Source organism: Ctenocephalides felis, unplaced genomic scaffold (genome assembly GCF_003426905.1).
Source record: "Ctenocephalides felis isolate EL2017-DRISC unplaced genomic scaffold, ASM342690v1 CF-g0.4_SCAFFOLD_01886, whole genome shotgun sequence".
NCBI classification, from domain to species: Eukaryota; Metazoa; Arthropoda; class Insecta; order Siphonaptera; family Pulicidae; genus Ctenocephalides; species Ctenocephalides felis.
The window spans coordinates 36,714,844-36,738,734 of record NW_020538040.1 but is presented as its reverse complement, the minus strand read 5'-3'; the positions used below and the strand labels follow the sequence as shown (position 1 = coordinate 36,738,734).

At 28.8% G+C, this 23,891-nt stretch overlaps 4 protein-coding genes across 5 annotated transcripts in view; all 4 read left to right on the top strand.

The window, feature by feature from the left end:
- Positions 1 to 115: 115 nt before the first annotated feature.
- LOC113377639 (probable serine/threonine-protein kinase DDB_G0267686) lies at positions 116 to 1,961 on the top strand. Of its 2 annotated transcripts, XM_026618019.1 has the most exons (4): positions 116 to 223; positions 567 to 1,085; positions 1,147 to 1,562; positions 1,634 to 1,961. In XM_026618019.1, exons 1-4 carry the CDS (start codon positions 201 to 203, stop codon positions 1,855 to 1,857), a joined length of 1,182 nt encoding a protein of 393 aa, XP_026473804.1. In that variant the 5' UTR covers positions 116 to 200; the 3' UTR covers positions 1,858 to 1,961. The 2 variants fall into 2 exon arrangements, with proteins under 2 accessions (XP_026473804.1, XP_026473803.1); XM_026618018.1 differs by lacking the exon at positions 116 to 223 and having other exon boundaries at positions 252 to 1,085.
- Positions 1,962 to 4,049: 2,088 nt separating this feature from the next.
- On the top strand, positions 4,050 to 14,097 carry LOC113377853 (exocyst complex component 4). Its single transcript, XM_026618290.1, has 14 exons — positions 4,050 to 4,218; positions 4,583 to 4,914; positions 4,982 to 5,232; positions 5,305 to 5,570; positions 5,630 to 5,944; positions 6,022 to 6,140; positions 6,872 to 7,114; positions 10,876 to 11,023; positions 11,132 to 11,385; positions 11,461 to 11,704; positions 11,767 to 11,961; positions 12,742 to 12,915; positions 13,003 to 13,209; positions 13,927 to 14,097. Exons 1-14 carry the CDS (start codon positions 4,162 to 4,164, stop codon positions 14,095 to 14,097), a joined length of 2,976 nt encoding a protein of 991 aa, XP_026474075.1. The 5' UTR covers positions 4,050 to 4,161.
- Positions 14,098 to 15,327: 1,230 nt separating this feature from the next.
- On the top strand, positions 15,328 to 17,062 carry LOC113374904 (mitotic checkpoint protein BUB3). The gene is made up of 3 exons (XM_026614866.1): positions 15,328 to 15,769; positions 15,955 to 16,176; positions 16,487 to 17,062. Exons 1-3 carry the CDS (start codon positions 15,548 to 15,550, stop codon positions 17,060 to 17,062), a joined length of 1,020 nt encoding a protein of 339 aa, XP_026470651.1. The 5' UTR covers positions 15,328 to 15,547.
- A 2,215-nt stretch (positions 17,063 to 19,277) lies between these two features.
- The window catches only part of LOC113374903, a 32,552-nt gene continuing 27,938 nt past the window's right edge, over positions 19,278 to 23,891 (top strand). The window contains exon 1 of the mRNA XM_026614864.1: positions 19,278 to 19,329. Within this exon, the coding sequence (XP_026470649.1) occupies positions 19,298 to 19,329 (32 nt within the window). The 5' untranslated portion in view covers positions 19,278 to 19,297. The remainder of the gene's footprint in view (positions 19,330 to 23,891) is intronic.

Genomic DNA, 23,891 nt, shown 5'->3' with positions numbered 1-23,891 from the left:
TGACGACGACGCATGATGGAAATAAAAATAGAAATAGGTGCGAGAGGAGAGCCAGTAGCAAGCGGCCAGCGATAACGTATTGTCGATTTGTATTGCCGAATTGCCGTTGCCGCATCGAATTGTCAGTTTGGTTGGTCAAACAAGGTACACGAATACGAATACTAATGCGAATGTTAAAATGTAGTTGTGCGTGACATGACATGAGGGTACTGTTATGTTACACGTAAGTATTTCTTTTTAACTGTTATTATTGATTAATGCCCTTTGGACACACACAATCACTTAAATCAGCGAACTTATCTTAGCAATGCGCATGCTCATCTTATCGAAAACTTAGGTTATGTTAAAATAAAGTAGGATTATTTATCAATTCATTGTCCCGAAACTTCCACGTCAATGGTTTATGTGATTGATAATCAAACTCGCTGTATATAGTTAAGTGCAATTCTGTGTGTTAGAAACAGTTTTAAACACTCAATTCATCATAATATAATGCCGAAAGTTAATAAACGTTTAGAAAATGATATACAATCTGCTGATCCTATTTCCAAACATTTTCGATTTAGTCAGATATCCAAGCCGCATGTTAGAAATCCAAATTTCGGCGATGAAGAAACCAAGTGTTTAATTTCCTTATGGGGTAATCCGACAGTGCAGCGAACTTTAATCACATCTCACAAAAAGAGTCCTATAATAAATACTTTAGCTGTTCTGATGCAACAGAGGGGCTATTACAGATCTCCAGATGAAATAAATACAAGATTAAAAAATTTAAAATGTTGCTACAATCGGATTAAAAAAGATTTAGACGGCGGCATATTAAATAATTCCAAATGGCTTCATTTTAAAGCTATGGATGCTATATTAGGTAAACGATGGAATAAACGTGAAGTTCATAAATCATATTTTAATAAAGATAAAGAAGCTATATTGGGTAGTCCGAAAGAGAAAGATTTATTGGAAGATAATAATGATTATGAAGGAACTGAATTAAGGCCTGAAGACTTATTGGAGGTGGAAGGGCCATTGGACTCTGTTAGTATTAAAGAGGAAGATGCCATTGAAGAAGATTTGCCCAATTTAGGGTAAATATTTCAATGTTATTTAGGTGTAAATAAACATTTTTCTATTGTGATCTTTTTTCAGCTATCAACCAACTAGTCCTGATAGAAAATCAATTCAATATTTACCAGGTAATAAAGCTGTGTCAATAATACCTCAAATTTCCTCTAGTGATACGTTGTGTGCTCAATCAAAAGATTCAGCTTCAGCTTCAGGAAATAGAATATCTGTAGTTCCAACTAACTTTTTATTGAAATCGAATTCTTTATATTCACAAAAAAAGAATGAAGTTTCTATAATACCTGCAGCTCCAGAACCCACTTTTCCAAGCAACAATGTTCAAAATGGAACATTGCCATTGCAAGTATTGTTGTTAAATGGTTTACAAAAACAGCAGTATAATAATAATAACAATAATAATAATAATATTAATAGTAATAGTAATAATAACAATAATAAAAGTGATAGCAAAACGTGCACTCAAAATATTGTAGATAGTGGTAAGGATAAAAATATTAAATGTTTGGATGTTTCCGATGTTGAATATTTGATCAGTTTGTGTATCTTGCAGATATGTCAATCCTCTTACGACAGTTGATAGATATTCAATCGAAGGCTCTAGAAATTGAAAAGCAAAAACTTGATTTAAAGAAACAAAGGCTGGATTATGAACAATCTATTGGATCAAAATTAATAATGTTAATTCCATTATTTGAAACAATAGCTCGTAGTATAGATTTGAATAATTCAAAGACGAGCAGTGATGATACTATAAGGGATTCCATTAATAATTAACAGGGTATTTACCTTTATCATATGTATAAAGAAAACTATCTTGTATAGTATGGATCATACAGTAATCTTAAGTTATTTTATAATGTAATGAGGCTGTATATTTTACTAAGCAATATTTTAAGTCATATTTTAATATTTTACTCTGAGAATATATATATTCTGTTTTTAATTGTATTGAAATTTATGGATTTGATTTTATCAAATATTAAATAATGCCTTTGAAGTTTCTGACTGAATTTACAGTTTACAATACATATTAATGGTAATTAAGGCAGAATTAGTATTTTCCTTTATGCACAAAATACTTATGAATATATATAGTATAGTCTGCCCGAAACTATTAACTAAAGACTGTTAACATTGTTTAATATACTGTGATTCTGTGATTGTTGTTATGATTGTTGTGTCTGGTATGCACACAATCTTTATTTCTTAATGGGTACTTTTATACTGTCTTTATGTATAATATTTTTCTTAAAACTATATTAGTTTTAGTTTATAATGAACGGGTTAATTGCAATTTTATTTATAATTATATATTTTATTTATATATGTCAACATAAATTATATTTATAATGACAATAAAGAAGTTTTATTTTCCTTATTTTCAAGTAAATATCAAACTTTAATTATTTTTAGTTCTTTGAACAGGATTACGCAATCAATGAGAATATTGAATTTTTATATTTATGATTTAATTATTTTTTGTTCAAATTATGTTAAGGCCATTGGAAAATTTTAAATAAAATCTTACTTTTAATATTTTTTTTGAAAAATAGATTTGCGTTGAATTATGCTTTTTGAGAATTTAATATGGGGTGAACTAAATATTTAGTTTTTAATTTAGAACAACTCCAGTATTCAGCAGTGTCAAAAGAATCATGAATCAAATGTGGATGATGCGATATTAAATAAATTAAATCCTTATTTGTTTACTTTTAAATAAATAATGAATTTTAATAATCTAAATTATAAACTATTTCAAGAGCTTGGATATATAATAAAGAAATGACCATAGGTCAAACTTACGATGTACTTTTGCTGTATGGGCTAGTTGTATTTCTTGTGCATTTTATTCTTCACTTTTTGATAAGCTGCTGAACTGATTTGAGAAAACCTAAAAAAGAAAATATGTTTAATAAAATCTAATAAACGGGCATAACATCAATAAAAAAAGTTGAATTTCTTTTAAAAAATATTGAAAAATCAATACGTTTCAGCTAGTCTTAGCTCACAACTTCCCGCAGGATAAGTTATATAAATCTCAAAAAAAAACAAAAATGAAATTTTTTGCGTCCACGTTTTCGAGCGCACGGATCAACCGATTTGAATGCTTAAAAAAACATTCGATTTCTATTAGTAGATAGGGAGATGTGCTGATTAGGTTTTGGCAAACCAGCTGTTACGGAGATACGGCGCAAAGAGTGCAGAAAATAGAAAACGAGATTTTGAGAGAACGGAGTATCCGATTTGAATGATTCAAAAAACATTCAATTTGTAATGATTGGGAGAAGTGGTGATCAGTTTTTGGCAAAGGCAGGTCCAGCCATTTTGAAGATACGGAGCTAAATATGTAAAAAATGGCAGTTTTTGAGAGAACTAAGCGTCCGATTTAAATGATTCAAAGAACTTTCTGCTTGTCTTAACAAAATAATTGATTTTGGAAAAGAAATTTTGTTCCAACTTTTTTTTTTTTTTTTAGTTTTTTGTATATCGAAAATTTTTCAGATTTTATTTTTAATTCTGACTATAGTTCTAATATACTTTACAAATAATTTCAACTCTGCAATTCAGTTTATATAATTCTTATAAAAATTAGACAAACATTCAGTATTCCTCGAACATTTCGTTATGGTACGGGAAGTTCCAGCAATTTGCCTTAAGGCACGATGCCATAATTGCCTCAAGACAGAATTCCACTTACAGCTAGTCTTTTTTTTAATTTTGAATTCAAACGATCTATATTATTGGTGCATTTCTACAGCATTTTATATTCGCACCAACGGTCGACGCTAGCGCCATCTATAGCGGGAGACAGAAACTAAGCCAGAAAATTGACAGATTTGATTGGAAAAACGTGGCAACGAAATATGGCCCCAGAGAGCGATCTATATACTCTTCTTTTATCTATGGTTCGAGTAAAAGAACTACAATCATGTTTCTTGGTGATGGAAAACTGACAGTCACAAAAAACACACTAGAGATGACAGATATAGGATTTTCATAATGACAGCAAGATAAAACGATTTCGTTGAAATATATTTGTGTTGTTTTTGCTGAAGAACTTGCGATTTTCTAAAAAAAATGGCTTGTAGTCCACCGACAAAACCTCCTCGTGGAGTAAAATATGTTAAAGAGACGGTATAAAATTTAAACTTCAAACTTATACATTAAAAACTCATTTAGATTGTAGTAGAGCCGCCTTTAAATTTGTAATTCATAATAACAATGTATATTTTAATAACAATAAAATTGAAATGTAAATGCTTTATGTTGCAAATTCAAGCCTTGTGCAAACTGTTGCATATCTGTGGTAAAAAAGAATGAAAATTTAATTATTTCTTTGCATTTTTTTCTACCTATACACTTTGTATGTTCTAGTTACGATTTAAGTTCAAATAGTTGGATAAACATTTACTTATTATTTAATACGTCAATGAAATTTCAGCTAAGTTTTTGATTTGTATATATTATTGAATATTTATATATTTTTATTAATTAACAGAGTGGGTTGTTGATGTCAGTAATACGATCTTTGTCTGCAAGTGAAACTACTGAGCAACGAGATAGAGAGAAAGCTAAGCTCGAGAAAGAATATAAACATAGTGATAAAAGATTAGATGATTTAGTATTGGAACATGAACAAAATCTTACCCAGGTCATGCAATTATTTGCAAAGCTATCAGCTGATGTAACTTCTTCAAGAGAAAAAATCAATTTAGTGAAAGAAAATCTCCATGCTTGTAAACAATTACTTCATTGTCGAAGAGATAAATTGAGAAAATTGTGGTTGGAGGGAATTGAACATAAACACGTTTTACAACTCTTGAATGAAATGTTTGTACAAATGCTTTTCAGCACTAACACAATTTTTAAAACTAATATTTTACATTTATTCATTTAGAGAATATATTAAAAAGGTTCCAGCTCAATTATCAAATTATATATTGAAAAAACAATACTTGCAAGCAAGCAAATTGTTAGTATCGGCTATGAAGCTTTGCGAGGGTTCACTTAACAATGTTGAGGCTTTGAGAGAAGTGCGATCTGATTTAAAATTACGTAAGGAAACTTTGAATTTAAAGATATTAGATGATTTAAGTCATCATATTTATCATCGATACACACCTGATATTTTGGCTTTACAAAAACAAGGTAAGTTATATTTAAATAATTAAAGTTTATCACATAGCAGATTAATTAAACAAAATTAAAACTTTGTTTTAGGATCTGGTCATGACATATTTTCATCTCCATTACAACAATTCAACCAGAATAGGCCGTTCAATGATAAAAGTGCCTCAAAGTCCAAAAGAAATTTAATGTCATCTGTATTGAATACAGATGTGTCTTTTCTTAAGAATATTGAACATAATTTTGAGGAGATGACAGAAAATCAGAACATAATAGACCCAGAGTTGAATCCTTCTTATTTTCTTGCTACAATTATTGAAAGTTTAGCCTTGTTGGACAGATTGCCAGAAGCAATAGAGGTATATTGTAATTAATTTGCTGTTTCTCTATATGATGTTAAAATAATTGATATTTGCAGGTTATTAAAGTGCAAATGCAGACTGAGTTATTAGATATAATATCTCGAACATCTCAACAAATATTAGAAAATCTGAATTTACCTCTACCTCATTCAGAGAACTTGCAAGTTACTGCAAAAAGTGCCATAGTTATTAGTGATTCAAATAAAGCAAGTGCATTGTCAATTTTACTTTATGCTTTATTTGAACAGATTCGATTTGTTGCTAATAATCATGCCGTTGTTATTAAATTTCTTAATCAAGCTTTGAGTAGACATAAACTTTCTATCAAAGCTTATGAAATGTCTGATTATTGGTCAAAAGTACAAGCTGTGGTAAGAATTTCTAAAATTGGAATAGTAACAGTTTATTTGGCAGTGCTTATGTTTTCAACTTAGCATACTTGTTGCAGCTCCAACTTCTCCTTACTGACTACCTTGATATACAAAATATTTCAGAACCTAATCCAGTTGGTTACTTTGAGCATGCTAGTGACGTTAGTTCATTCTTTACTCGGCGCAAAATTCAAAGGTAATTAGTAGATTTACTACATTATTAGGGGAAATATGGACAAAATGGTATTTATAGACAGAATGACAAAGTGACCTTATTTAAAAATGGGCTAGTTTTAGAAACGTTTTTGCAACTGTATCACTTTAAGAAAGCTATAATCACATTTCTGTCGAATGTTGAGCATCACAGTCTTTTTGCAGTAATCAGTTGAAAATATAGAATGCATTCAAAAGTTTATCTCTGAGGGTGGTTTTCACATGTTTTTTAGCAACTTATTGATTGTTATTTGTATTTATTTCTATTAAGATCAATGAACTTATGCCATTACTTGTGATTTTGATTCATTCTATTGCAATTATCAGGTCATTGCAATTATCATTGCATTGACGGGATTTTGATTATATATTTATTTTTGTCCACTTTCAGACCAACGTTTGAAACTGATTATAATGTTATCAGTTAAATAAATATTAAAAAACAAAACGTCATATCATTTAGTCCATACTTTTCCTATATATATTACACACACATACCCATATATATATATATATATATATATATATATATATATATATATATAATTTCTAATTTATCAATCTTGAATGTATTGGTATTGAAATTGGCACTTGCAATGTGTATACTTTTATATACTTGTCCCTTCATTATGAAATTGCTCAAAGAGATTAAATATTTTGTGACTAGAACCTCTATAATTTAATATGTTTATAGAAATTTTATTGTGATTGCAGTAAAAAAAGAAGTTACCTATTTAAATTTGACCATTCTTCAAATGCTCCAGCTGAGTCTTTGGAGCAACATGTTACGGATAGCAGTGATAATTTTTCTTTGGAAGGTCGTAAACGATTTATTCAAAAAAAGAAACGTGATAAATTTTTGGTTTGTCAACCTACTCCAAATAATATAACAATAATATTTATACCTGTAATAAAATTTATCGAAGAAATTGAACAAGAATTAGACTGTAAACCAGGGTGAGTAACTCTAATGTTTTTAAGTATATATACAGTAGAATCCGCTTAGTATGACATCGAAGGGACGCCAAAATCTCGTCATACTAACCGGTCGTCATTAAAAGCGTACTGTAGAAAAACTTTTTAATATGCAAATATGTTACATGTTTCAGTAATTTAAAAGATGAAAAAAATGAAAATGACACATTAAAATTTATTATAAAATAAAATTGACATGGGGAAGACGGGGCACAACGGTCCAATTCGACTTACGGTAATTATACTGTCTAAACCCAATGAACAACACATAACATACATCAAAGAAGCATCTATCGAACTATGTTCAGAAAAACTTACATACATACGTACATAATTCCTAATTATATAAATAATAATTTACTATTTTTTAAACATTTGGTATCTGACCCATTTTACCTCACATACGGGGTAAAGTGGAACTAGGGGGCGAACAGATGCAATTTCTTCTATTAAATTTTAAAGGCATTTTACGCTACATTATTGAACCAATGCAAAATATTAATTCTGTGAATACATTTGTTACAAAGACAACACAGTATATTACATTGATCTGCTATTGGTCAGAAATATTCATCAGAAGAGCCGGAATAACAATTTATTCAATTAATCTCTTGTAAAATTGCTTTTTTTTAAACTTTACTATTTTATTGCTTACACCTTTGCCAAAGGTTCAGCTGGTCCTTTTTATCGCAGTCATGTGCTGCTTATCTTCTGGTAGCAAAGTCATAAGAATAAAGGTGATGGCTGGTTATGAATTTATACATTTTTCGCCCTCTACTATCAAATACAATTGTTAAAAAAAATCTAATTTTATTTGTTTATGAGATATCCGTGGTGGGTCATTAATAATTAGTCTACCCTACCCATAAACATACAAATGTGTTTTTTTAATGTAAGTAATCAGTATTTTTGATTGATTTTTTACATAATTTTATTGCAGAAACAGTCCTTGGTGCTATTGTGCACAAAAGATATAGCCATTGATTTCGTAGACTTGGCCACATCATGTAAAATCATGTCGGTCATTATAATTGGACATATTTTTTTGCAAAAATGGGTCATTATAAGCGACATGTCAATGTAAGCGATGTCAATATATCCGACTAGACAGCTGTTTTTTTAAGGAATTTTATATGGAAACCAAATTCCTAGTGCGATTACGTCATATTAAGCGGTTGTCAATATATCCGGCGTCATACTAATCGGATTCTACTGTATATATATATATATATACAGTGGTACTCCGCCTTATGAGCGACTCGTCATACGAGATTTTGAACGAATGCGAGCCGCCAAAGGAGCGATGTATTCGAGTGTATTCGAGAGCATGCGAGTAAGAGGCGTAACGTAAACTTATAGTAATGCGAATGGAGCAGATTTATTTAATATCACTATTAACAAGGATTTTCGTACGTAAAGTCGCATACAAATATTTAGAGTCAATTATTTATAGTTAGAAATTTCTATTATTAATTCTTCGTTTCATTATTCTTGTTTGTCAGGTGAAATATGACCAAAATGTGTGAGAAGTAGACTTAACAAGGATGTTCAAGCCAAGCACATTAATCATAAACAACATGTTTATTAGATATTTTTTTTAAACGCAAAAACTAATATATTAATATAGTAATAATTTAGTTATTTTTTATTTAATAATTCCAATATTTCTGGAATATATATCCGATCTTAGCAATAAATATTTAATTTATTTTCATTATTGAAAAATAACATTGTCCTGAAATGAATTAATAGCATTTCATTGCTAAATGAGCGGAAAAAGTTGCTCGATATTCGAGAAATTCGACATGCGAGTATGGATACGGAACGAATTAAGCTCGTAAGGCGGGGTACCATTGTATATATATATTAGGGTGGTCCTTAAAATGGTCATTTTCGAATTTCCTTGCTCCCAGGGGCTCAAATGGTTTCAAATTGATAAAAAACAATTCTCTGAAAGTTTTAGCTCTTAATATTAACGTTTAGATAGAGCACAATTCAATCAAACTTAGTATGGAAAGAGCATGGAAAAAATTTTGAAAATTAAAAAAAAATGTTTTAGGTATTACTTAGCGACAAATGAATGAGTTTTATTCATTCATTTGCTCGCTATATTACATCTAAAAAACATTTTTAAAAATTTGGAAAAAATTTCCATGCTATTCCCATACAGAACTTAGATTGAATTGCGCTCTATCTAAACGTTAATATTAAGAGCTAAAACTTTCAGAGAATTATTTTTTATCAATTTGGAACCATTTGAGCCCCTGGGAGCAAGGAAATTCGAAAATGACCATTTTAAGGACCACCCTATATATATATATATATATATATATATATATATATATAATAGATGAACCTTGGATAATAAATCAATTTATTTCTTATCCGAACAATTAATTCCAAAACATTGTTCGGAAAAGACATATAAATCATCTATCTTTGATTATCTTAAATATATATTACTCAAAATTTTTCTGAAAGTTTTGAACTTTTTTTAAAAACAATCGTGTTGAGTGGTTGTTTTAGAAGCGCGTAAGCGCCGCATCGCAGTCTAACGGATAAACATTGACACGAAACTCATAGAAATGTAAACATAATTCATACTTATTATTCAAATCTCGATAAAATATCTGGTAATTTGATGTGCATATGTCTAATGATTATTTTTCATCGCCAAATTGCTTTTTTTATTTTTTTTCACTAGACCGTCTAAAACCGCTAAACCTGCCTTCGCAAAAATTTAAGCGCCACTTTTGTCAGTACAACGTTTCGTTATCTCAAAAACTAAATTGCCACTTTTGGTTTATTTTGCCCCGTATCTTCGAAACTGCTAGACCTGCCTATGTCAAAAAGTAATCAGTATGTCTCCTTATCAATACGAATCAAATGTTTTTTTTTTTTTTTTTTTAATTATTTAAATCGGTTGATCCGTATTCCCGAAATCGTCGACGAAAATTTCAATTCGCACCCACACACACACATACATCTATTTTTTCTAAGGTATGCCAAAATGTTCAGAAACCTGAAACGTAAAGATATATAAAAATTTACATTTTCGATTTTTTGCGATTACTATATCTTACCCGACGGGAAGTTAATAATTTCCTCAGTTGTAGCAATGATTTCCTAATATTTTGAGTGTTTTACGATTGTAATTTATTTTATAGTTAGTCGTTTCAATATTAATTGTGTAGTAACGATTTACCCATGTAAGTATATTGAGGATTATCGTTTAATGTTTGAAATTTTGACCGTACATTAATAGTGATGCATTCAGTACAATTATATATGTTGAGTTCGCTTTTTTTGCTTTGTATACACATACAAAATATTGTACATTTATAACAAAAGGAAAAAAGAAAAGGGCCATATCACTTGTTAAAGGGTGAATTTATTAAAAATTATGGGTATGGTGAGGGCATATGAGCGTAACACATTATAGATATCTATTGTTTTTAAACAGAAGGACTTGATAAAGGGCATAAATCTAGCTAAGAGCCTTGCAATAATTTATAAGTAGCTTTATAAGTTCAAAAAGGTTGTGGATAAAAATTATCCCAAAAAGATACAAGCGATTTGGCATATGAGCATGGTTATGGAACGAATTAAACTCATACGTCGGATTACCACTGTATATATATATATATATATATATATTATTATATATATATATATATATATATATAATATAATATAATAATTAAAATATAAAATAAATTTAATGATCTTATTTTTTTCTGTAGGGTACAATGCACATTAAATGCATTTTTAGCAGATTATATGAAAGAAGTGTTTTTAGGGAGGTATCATTTATATATATCATCTGAAGTGGACGCTGCCACAAAAAGCCATGATGCATGGAGATCTATAATTGATACAGAAAAATCCAAGGTTTTTAGTATAAAGTGATTTTGTAAATAATATTAGTATAAAATTTTGGTGAATAAGATTTGATAATGACATTGATTATAATAGTTTTTATTTATTTATCTAATTTAGGATACACCATTGCAACAACGGCCTTTACTGCAATCAACAGTACTAGTAAATACTTTAATTTGGGAAACAAGAAACTTAATGTTAAATATACCTTTGTATACTGATAATTTTTTCTCTGTGATATGCATGGTCTTGAAACAATATCGTGAAATTTGCCAATCTGCATATCGTGGTATAGTTCAACCAGATACAGAAGATAAAAGAATCTGTAGTGCTGCTTGGTTAAAAGATGAAGATATATGCAGATTTCTTAAGTAGTTCAATTTTTGTATTACTTAATTATATTAAAATTAGGTAGATTAATTTATTGTTGTTTACACTGCTTGTAGAACACTGCCAAATTGGGTTGATTTAAAAGCGCAACAGTTTAATGACATAAAAACCAATAACGTTCGCAGACATGGCCGACAACAGGAATCAACAGAAGAGGAAAGTCCTGAAGATGTAAAACAACGAAATTCTAGGGAAGCTGAAATTTTAATTAGTAACTTAGGAGAAGATGGGATTAATGCTCATGAAATTTTAAGCGATGTTATGGTTTTGAAAGAGCTTGCTATTTTGCAAGAAAGCTTGGTTTGTTTTGTGCTAAAACCAAAAAGAGGTGTTAAGTTGCATATTGAATATTATCATTTTAGGAATGGTTCTCTGCAAACATGATTCACCTAGCAAATGAACTGCAGCAACAATCTATGAATGCAAATGTATCTGAGCCTAAGCATTCTGTTCCAAGTGCCCCTATTGTGAAAGAAAGATCTTTGAAATGCTTATTAAATTTAGCACAAGAATTTGACGAATTAGCTAATACTTGTCTTCTTGTTCTGCATCTAGAAGTAAGCCTTTATTTTTTTCTTTAAAAAAAGTAACTGATGGTGAGTGGTACTGTACCTTGACAGCAAATGATTTAAAAATGAATCAAAGAACTATATTTTATACTATTTGGCAGTGCGGGTATTTAGATTAATTTTGACTTTCCATTGTTCATAAGCCTATAGATTGTTTTTCTATTATTCAAATTTATGTGGTAGAATAAACTGCGCTGGACTTGATTAAACATTATTAACTTCCTATAGGGTAAGTTATAGCTATCGCAAAAAAAACGAAAATGAAAATGTTTATATATCTTTATGTTTTAAATGTTTCTGAACATTTTGGCACACATTAGAAAAAACGGATGTATGTGTGTGTGTGCGTGCGTGTGTGCGGATACAAATTTTCGTCGACAAACACAGTTCAACCGATTTAAATAATTCAAAGAACATTCGATTCCTACTGATACGGAGACGTGCTGATTAGCTTTTGGCTAAGGGAGATGCAGCCGTTTCGAAGATACGGGGCAAAAAGAGCCAGAAATGGTAATTTAGTTTTTGAGAGAACGGAGCGTCCGATTTCAATAATTCAAAAAACATTTTACTTGTGTTGACAAAATGAAGAACTGATTAAATCTTTGAAGAAGACAGGTCTAGCGGTTTCGGAGATCAAGTAAAAAAAGTGCGGTCAAAAATGATCGTTAGACACATGCACATCACAAAAACGGCTACACCGATTTCAGGAATTTAAAAGTATAATTTAATATTTTAAATTTAAGTTTATGTATATTTGATATTTTTTAGGTTCGAATTCAATGCTTCCATTATTTACTTCCAAGGTCTGATCAATACTATAAATATTATAATTCTAATGTCAATGATACACATGAACCTGATACACGGGTGCAGGATTTTGCAAAACTTCTTGTCACGATCGACGATGCTATGGGATTATCACTTGCTCCTAGAAAAGTAAAGGTAAAAAAATTTAATTTCATATTTTGTTAAAATAATGAATCACATAAATTTAAATTTTTATAATTGATTGCTTTGTTCCTTATATAGTACATTTTTGAAGGATTGGGACATTTAGTATCAAAAATTCTAATAAACGCATCTCAATACATGGATCGTATTGATGATGTAGGTATTCGTAAAATGTTTCGAAACGTATTTGCCTTACAGCAAACTCTGAGTAATATCACTATGACGAGGGAGGTGGCTCTTGATTATGCACATCAATACTATGAAATGCTATATTTAGAGCCAGAGGTAAGTTGTTTTTTATTACTTACAGAAAGAACTTGAATTTTAATCAATTCATGGAAATTAGCATGATAATAGACATGTTTGTTAAAAGAGGTTTAATTATAAATTAGAATTATAAAATACCTTGTACAAAATTAGTTATCACTAAATACAAATATTCTTTTGGTAATAGGTATTAACGATAGTAAATTTATCATAAATAAATTTGTTTGTTTTGTTTCAGTATTTATCATATTAAAAAAATAAAAATTCGAATTACTTACAGCGAGTGAAATACCAACAAAAAAATAAATAAAATAAAATGTGATAAATAGAATGTGTTCGAAGAAATAAATTTTCAAATATTATTATGAAAAGCGTAACTTGTAAAGGAAAATTTGTTTAAATATTATTTGAAATTGTTATAAATTTATGCTCGAATTTTAAATACGTTGAAAACTAATATTGTTTACACATATTATTGAAGATACGCATTTATTAATACCTATCTGCAAAAAAAATAATTTATTATAATGTAATAATTTCTCTACACATAGAAATTTTTCTAAACTTTAATTTATTCTTATAATTAAGTTGTTTTATATAGACCTGTAATATTGTAGGTTTTTTTTTTAGAATTCTATCACTCAATTACTGTGTAAAGTTTTATTAAAATCTTAGATGCGTAAACCTGTACTTCTTATTAGGATATAGAGTAATTGATTATAAATATTTTTATAGGAAATTCTTAATGATATTATTGAAAATGGATGTCAATTTACTGAAATAGAATATATTAATGCCATTCAACTTGTACATCGAAGTAGGACTGGAAATAAGGAATCATCTAGTGTTAATACTTATTTACAAAGGTTATCACAAATACTAGGAAATATTGGTGTTACTGTATAATTATTAATAATCATTAATTACAATTATTTAACTTTTTTATGATCAGTATTTATATATTTGCATAATCGTGCATGCACTATATATATATATATATATATATATATATATATATATAATAATGTGTGTGTGCATGCGTAAATTGTTACATTTTAATTCAGATATTTTGTTTGTTCTATTCAATTTTGTACACACAGTAAAACTGAGTCAGTACAGTGATATTTGCTTATTATTAAATCTTTTTTTAAAATTTTTTGAAATTATTTGTACTACAAACTGTAACTAATAAACTGCTTTAACTTTAAGTATTGTTTTATTCACATGCAATGTTTTTGTGCTTTTTACAAATAATTTAGTATTTTGTATTATGCTAACAATTTAATGAGTTTCAATTATTATTATTACAATTAATTCAGAATTATAGATTTGCTTAAATAATTAATTAAAATTAAACTTTAAAGGATTAATATTCAATCATATTTATTTCAAAGATTTCCTTTAATAATTAAATTACTCCACAAATATTAATCTGGAAATTACTATAATTTTGTCTTTGTTAAATGATCATAAGTATAAAGATTTTCATTTTTAGAATAATTTGGAAAAACATTTCTTAATGTTTGTTTGAAACTTAAAATATCGCAACGTACAAAAATAATTTTACATGATAACACATAAAAAAATGAATTGATCGAAAATTGAATTCATGGCGTTCCGTCTTCAATTTGAATTTCAAATCTTAATCGAAAAAAAACAAACCTCGTTTGCATTTTATTTTATGTTTTATATTAATATAAATTAAAAAGTATTTTCTTCAAAAGTGGTGATCAATTTCAAAGCGATAAACAACGGTAACAATTGTAAAATTATAATACTTTTTATTATGGATAATAATTTTTACATATATTACTTACATGTTTACTTATCTATGCTTATCTATGTATTACTGTATTACGTTTACGAACCATATCTAGAAAAAATACCAGCGGTTAATTTACATACTGTATACGTGCTGCCATATTTTGATCAATTCCTTAATTAAAATGGATATAACGCCAAATCGCCAGACATAGCGATCTATTTGTTTATTCATCTATATATCTATGGTTCTTACATTAGTATTTACCATGTTGGCAATGCTAGTGATGGTCTTCTATTTAAAAACATCATAAACATTGCAATTGACAAGAGCGTTCGTTTAGATGTAACATAACCCTAGATATTAAAAGTGTTTAAAAGTTATTTGGTGTTATTATTTTTATATGAGCCGAATTTCTTAAAATATTGTTTATTTTAAATAATCGACTTTTTTAAATTTTATTGCTAAATGACGAATTGACAGTTTACCAGTTACTATTTTAATATCAAGAAATCTGAGAGTGTTTCTATTTTTTCACTGTCAAAATTTATTGGATTTTGGCTCTTCAAAATTGGGCGTTAAATCTGGTTTACAATGGCAGTTACTTCAAATCCATCATCATACGATTCAAGAACGGAATTTAAAATTAAAAATGTACCAGAGGATGTTATATCAGCTCTTAAATTTGGTCCCAGCTCGAACCAATTTCTACTGGTTTCCTCTTGGGATTGCTCTGTTCGTTTATACGATGTTGCAGCTAATAGCATGAGACATAAATATAATCACAAATTGCCAGTTCTGGATGTTTGTTTTAGTGTATGTTGATATATTAATTATAATGGTAAATGTAATCATAATGGCTTAGTACAAATGCAACTGATACATCGCAGCAATTTATGAATTACTATTAACGATTACTAGATATAAATATCAAAATTCACTTATGCGATCATATTATTTTGCTACAAAAGGTATAACAATGAAATAAATTATTTTCATAGGATGCTGTACATTCTTTTAGTGGTGGATTAGATAAAACATTAATTCAATATGATTTCAACACTAATTCTGAGACAGTGATTGGCGTTCATGAAAAGACAATACGATGCGTCGAGTTTGCAAGCGATATAAATTGTGTACTGACAGGTAGCTGGGATGGTACAGTTAAAATTTGGGACACTAGACTTGCTCAGTGTGTTGGTTCCTACCCACAGAGCGATGCAGTATGTATAACTTGTTATTATTAAGTTTTTATTTAATTAATAAAAAACGAATTTACTCCAGTTCATTTTAATATAAACTAATTTACACATACACTTCTTTATTATTCAATTACTAATAAAATAATAAACAGATAAAATTATCTTTGTTTGGATTGAAAATTTAATTGTTTAAAGGATTTGCTATTTCAAACGCTAATGCAAATACTGTATATTATTATTTGTAGCAATTAAATGTATATTGTATGTGCTATTAGATTAAAAAGATGGCATGATAATAATCATAACATAAATACTCACAATCTTTTTTTAGGTTTATACAATGAATGTTGTTGGAGAAAAACTGGTTGTAGGAACAGCTGGAAGAAAAGTTCTTATTTGGGATTTGAGAAACATGGCAGTTTCTCAACGTCGTGATTCGTCATTAAAATATCAAACTAGAGCTATAAAATGCTTTCCAAACAAACAAGGTTATGTCATGAGCTCAATTGAAGGGCGAGTGGCTGTTGAATATTTAGATCCAAACACTGAAGTACAAAAGAAAAAGTACGCTTTTAAGTGTCATCGAGTTAAAGATGGTGGCATAGAGTATATATATCCTGTGAATGCAATCAGTTTTCATACGGGCTATAATACATTTGCAACTGGAGGATCTGATGGTTTTGTGAATATATGGGATGGCTTCAATAAAAAGCGTTTGTGTCAGTTCCATGAATATGATACATCAATTTCTTCACTTAGTTTTAGTGCAGATAATTCGTTGTTGGCAATTGGCTGTTCATACTTAAATGAATTGGAAACTTGTCCTGATCCCATACCAGAGCCGGCAATATTTGTTCGGCATATTCAAGAACAAGAGGCAAAACCCAAAATTATTAAATCAGAGTAAATAAAAAAATATTTATTTTAATCTATTAATAATGAATTTTATAATATTGTAATATTGTGAATGTAAAATAAATTTATTTAATTCTGCAGAATTAAAGATCATTAACATCTTCCATATGATTTAATGCTATTATTATTTATCGTTATTATTAGTTATAGTTACGTGTTTAATATTAATATAGTATATGCATATAATTATTATATATATATATATATATATATATATATATATATATATATATATATATATATATATATATATATTTATAAATATATATATATACTAACGCGTGCTACATCGCTTGGACGGTGTTGCAAGTCCAAGCCCCCGCTTTGGCAATCTGGCATCATCGGGCAGCAGCGATGTTCATTTTTACTTGAAAATATACATCAAAAATCAATATCTTCAAGTGTAAGTTGATATCACTACAGCATGATATTAGGTTGCTCAGAGCGGGGGTTTGAACTCATGTCCCTGTCTCCCCTGTTTCTGTTATATCATCTTATTATTATGTTGCCTGCTGAAAAAAGCAATTGCTTTAATATTTCAATAACTACTTTATTCAATTGTGTTGTGTTGTGTTTTTTTTTTTACCAAAACGCTAAAAAAAATTCCTGTATTTGTCTCGGTTCGGTCCGACTTCCAGTCCAACCGAAAAAATATTCCGGATTGTGGTTCACGATTGGTACAAACCATTGTTCATAATAATACATATAAAAGTTAATGGAAAAATTAGCAATTCTTTCAATTTTTTTTCAATACGTCAGCCAATGCTTGTTATCAAAAATCATCTTGAATGCCGAGAAAAAAAGGAATAACGAAACGACGTTCCGGAGCGTTCGAGCTCGACAACACCACTGATTCTATTATTAAAAAATATTTAAAATTTTGGTTGCACATCCTGCATCTTTTTTATTAAAATTATTGATTTTATTGAACATTTTTTTTGTATTTTATGATTGTTTTTTATGTTAGAAAGTTATTATTTATTGATATTTATGTTATTAATTTATGCATTTATATGATGCTCGTTCAATCAAAATTGATTCTGGTATGATAAACGTGATGGTTTGTGGTGAGTTGCTGATATTTTCTAAATTATCCGGTTATTTCTCAAATAAGGGAAATAAAAAGTTTGCTGAAAGTATTATTGGAAAGACCGGAATGTGATACGTTGTTTATATTAAATTTAAACAATTTTTTTTAACAAGCTTTTATTTTTTATCGTTGATGTAATCATACCCATTATCAATAACTTTTTACCATCTAGCAATATGGAAATTTTTGATGCTGAATCGATAATTTGGACATCTTTTGAATTTGCTTAGAACCCACGTAGACGGTATTTAAAAATGTTGTAGCGATTGGAATAACTATATGCGGTGCGTAAAGCGTAACATTTTTTGTTTCAATTTTTTTTTAAATTTTCTTTTGTATATCGAAAATAATTCAGATTTTAATTTTAATTCTGACTAAAGTTCTAATATACTTTAAACAAATAATTTCATCTTTGCAATTCAGTTTATATATTTCTTATAATTATTAGACAATGTTACAATAATAATCTATTTGAAAACATTTAATATTCCCCGAACATTTTGTTACGGCACGGGAAGTTCCAGCAATTTGCCTTAAGGCACGATGCCATACACCACTAGTTATTATTATATTTATATATTTATAACCCTAGACAATATTATTATATTGTCTAGGGTTTGAAGGTTTGAAGTATTATCATAGTATTATCGCACGTTTAGAGTTTAAGCAGTTTATTTAATTCGCCACTCGCCATAGTGCTCGATATTCTTGTGTTGGACAATGTGGTATTTCATACTTGTACAACTTCATGTTATTATAGTACACTATACACAAATGCATCAGCCCAAACATAAAGGCGTAATAACACATATGCAGCCAGTCGTCGAGAAAATGGCGAACACTTGTTGGACGTTCGCTTCTTGTGCTTGTCAAAAATAAAATCAAATATCTGTGACATGTACTTACATTACGTGTGTTTCACGTGCATTTTAACTTTTATTTTTTGTAATTATTTCAAAGTGCTGCCTTATAGGGTGCATTTAATAGCTTTTGGTGTTTGACCATTGTAGTTTGAATATATATATATATATATATATATATATATATATATATATATATATATATATATATATATCTTTGTTAATGACAGGAGTTTTGTGTTAATTTTTAAAATACTGTCTTTATGATTAATGGACAATGAATAATAATAATTCTGGAGCGTCTGACAAGTAAGTGTTAATTCATAAATATATGAAGAGTTTCTTAGTGCAGTTAAATGCCACATGCACTTAGGATTGTGTTGCCCCCATAAATAAATATTATGAAATTGTAACGAAGGGTTTTGTATTCAAACAAGTGCCAATTTTATATTTTATACTCAGTAATATGAGTCATGGCTGAACTGTTTTTGAGAGCGCATAAAACAGAACTGTCAAATTTTTGCCAATCGTTTGGATCATTAAGCTTCATCAAATGATAATCTTGGTCATGTATAAATAGCTATAAATAAGGAATTTTATAAATAAATAATATATATGTGTGTGTGTGTGTGTGTTTTTATTTTTGGGAATTTTTAAATTTACTACTGGTGAGTATTTTCAAGTGACTTCATTGTAAAAAGTAATACTGTATTAGATTTATATATATATATATATATATATATATATACATTACTTTCTTTATTCCATAATATGCTAAACGTTTCAGCTGTGATTCGTCTCATTATCAGTATAAAATTTAACAGCAAAAAATATATATTGATTTTGAACGGTAACTGTTTAAGATTCTGTCACAAAACTAGACACCATACTGGACATGTGAAATTGTGTGTGTTATTTTTTTTTTTAAAAAAAGCAAGTATATTAAATAAAAAAAGATAGATAGACTTATAGTATAAACACTGGAGAAGGGCTTTGCTTCATAACGTCAACAAATATGAAAAGTAATAAATCAAATGGAAAAATTTGAAATATATGTGTAATAAATAATAGTTGAAATTGTTAATAATATTTATATATGAATTATATAAAATGGTTGTATCAGTTCTTTTAATAATTTACCGTGTTTTTGGTACAAACTATTAACAAAGATTCTGCCATGATGCTCATAATACAAAATTCTAATGATATATATATATATATATATATATATATATATATATATATATATATATATAATGTGTTTGTGTGTGTGTGTGTATGATATATAGTTCACCGATGCTCATTGATTCTGTTTATATCGTCATTTCAAGAACTTGGCCAAATCATAGTTTGGCCGTAAATTTCAAACCAGCAAAACTTTTAGTAATTGTATTTGAATTTGATGAAACTTTTGATACTTATAGGTCCCTTCAAATATTATAGTTCTATGAAAATTGGTTTAAATGAATATTTACTGAAATATAACCGTGTTATTTTGTTTGAATGTCATAATTGTTATTTTAAAAAAATACTATTATATATATTTATATTATATAAATTTTGAAGATAATTTATTCTTGAATATCTATAATGTATAGCAAATATAAAATGTAATATAATACTATAAATGAGTAATAAAATAAAAATGAGCATTGAAAAAGTAGTTATCAAATATATAATTAAATATTTTCCATTTTGTCATTTTTAATTTTGTTTTTTCATTTCATCTTTACTAACTGCAATTTGGAACAACAATTTGCACTGATAGAAGTGACACGTATTTTAATAAAACCTCATAAGTTTCATTCTAATAAGATTCTTGCGACCCCTTAAAAATTGTTACTTGTGCATTCTTTGTATGGGGAAATGTGCGCTTTCCTGTTCTTTTACAAGTGAAAGGTTCATTATTGGAGCCGCTCTTGTTATGCCCCCTTAAGAATTAAGTACCACAAGGTTGGCTGAATATTCAGCCTCTAACTGGTATTTTTCCAGACTGTTTTCTTTCTTCGTAGTGCGAGAGATACTGGTACTACTTAAACATGGAATTGTATGAACTTGAACATTGAAATTTGTAACTGCATCCATGAATTTATTACTTCTCTTATTTTTTATCTTATTTTTTTTATTCTCTATTATATTTACAACCGTCCAGCTAAGGACATTCAATAAATTTGGGGAATTTACAATTGTCAGCCGTAAAGGGACATTGTATACTAAATGGGCATGTTGGAAAAACAACTCAATAGTTATTAACAACATTTTATTGATAATTATATAATCTTAACTATTTACTTATAAAATAGTTTCTTATAAATAATTACTAAGTTAATTCAATTTTTATCTGGAGAGTTCATGGATTTAAGATCCAGTGGCGCTTTTCTTTTCAACCTTTGTCGATAGTTCTCTGTTATTAAGGAGTTTGCTATTGAATTTGGGTGACTGATGAGCTTGTTTCTATATTTATGTGCTATTTTGTTACTGCGTCTTTTATGGTATTAGCCAGTTCGGGCTATAATTTGGTGCTCCTAAGGCAATTTTCAAAAATTTGTTTTGAAATTTTTGTATTATTTCTATATTAGTCTTAGAAACTTACTTGAATTTTGTATAGTTACGCTTAAACTGTTAATTCGATTATGTCGTAACATATTATTGTATTAAAATGGATCTGTAGGATGTTTTCTACTTTTAATAATTTTACATTTTAGCGATAGCCAGCTTTTTATGATTTGGTATTACTGTTTATTTTATATCTAGCATATACACATGCTTTGTAATTTTTGCCAACATAGCATCGATTTTTCTCTTATTTTTACGAAAATCAACTGAAAAGTAAGGGAAAGTCAATGTTTTAACTTCCCGTAGGGTAAGGTAGAGTAATAGACCGAAAAACGAAAATGAAAATTTTTGCATATCTTCACGTTTCAGAGGTTTTTGAACATTTTGGCATACCTGAGAAAAAATGGATGTGTGCGTGTCCGCATTTTTTCGTTCACGTTTCAATGGTTCAAAAAAACATTCGATTCCCATCCGAAATTAAAATCCGAACAGTTTTGATATTTAAAAATAAATTTGGAAATGAAAAGATTTTTTTTTATTTTGAAATAAAAAAATGTCTTTTCCAAAAACTAATCGTTTCTCCACAAGCATTATGTTTTTTGAATCATTCGAACAGGATGCTTTGTTCTCTGAAAAACTGCTATTTTTACACTTTTAGCTCTTTATTTCTGAAACGGCTGGGCCTGTCTTTGCCAAATACTAACCAAACTTAATTTAATTAACTTCCCGTAGGCCAAGTTATAGTAATCGCAAAAAAATCGGAAATGAAAATTTCTATATATCTTTGTTTCAGAGGTTTCTGAACATTATGGCATACCTTAGAAAAAATGGTTGTATGTGTGTGTGCGGATACAAATTTTCGGCGACGATTTCGGGAACACCGATCAACCCATTTGAATAACTCAAAAAGCATTCGATTCGTATTTATAAGGAGACGTACTGATTAGTTTTTGGAGGAGGCAGGTCCAGCGGTTTTGGACTCAATAAAAATAAGTTAAAAAATGCCATTTGGCGGTCAAAAATGTTTATTGGACATATGTATACATTAAATTGTCACATATTTTATAGAGATTTTAATATTGTGTACACATTTTGTGTAAATTTTTTGGGTTCCGTACCAAGATTTTTATTTTTGAAGTTTATTTATATGGTTCAAACAAATGTCCTCGACATTTTCGACAGTATGGAATAACCGACTTATAAAATTGAAAAATAATTTGCTTCGTACTCGATCGCTAGGCGTTTTTGCAAAAGGCGTACGGGAAGTTCCAGCAATTTGCCTTAATGCACGATGCCATGCGCCTCACTAGTTTCCATTTTGCTTCGTATTTCGGAATCGGCTGATCGACCTTTTCCAAAAACTGGTCGCACTAAACCCCATAAGTCGGTTGAACGGTGCTCCGGAAAACGTCGACAAAAAATTATATCCATCCACACATACATCAATTTTTTCCGAGGTATGCCCTCAAATAAATGCTCAGACCCTTTGAAACGTTTTTGCATTTTAAAAACAAATTATAATATTTTTGTATAAATTTTAAATATATGTACAAATTTTTTCTTGCAACTTTTTGGGTTCTATAATAGCGTAAAAATTTATGTTTGATTTACTTTAAATTCACATTAAACAAATTTTACTTATATCAAATATCTAATATATTAAATAGCGTTTTGGAGATTTAAGCAATTAATAGTATTTGCTTTTGACTAGATGCATGGTGTTTCTCATCAAAATTATAGCCAATAAATGATACTAATAAATAAAATAAAAGACGAGAAATTTTAATATTCACCCAATAATATTAAAAGTATAATTTTAGGTAATATTTTTTGTTCTGGACTTTGTACCATGAATACAGTTTTAGAATTTGCATATAAATTCATCTAGTTGAAATAATGATGTAACTTATGACTGGATCATCTGCTGTCAATTATTGAAGTTAGTTTAAAAGTTGTTTCTTCTATGATTTTGTTACTGATAGGAATGTTGTAAATGAAAGATGATGTAAATGAAATTAATGCTCGTACAAAAACATTGACCGACACCACCGTAAAATTTTTATCAAAATATTGAATGTAGTGTGATAATGTATGTTGATATTTTATATTTTACATTTGATTGATCGCGATTATTCAATCTTCACAATGTTTATGTAGTAAAATGTAGAGGTTTATATGTACATAAGGGCTCGCTCGTAGGTAAGCGGTTAAGAGCGACGGGACTTGTTTCAGAGGTCCCGGGTTCGATACCCACTTCGAGTAGCCTGTTGTCAGGCAGCAGTGACAACGATTTTCACTTGAAAATATAGATAGCA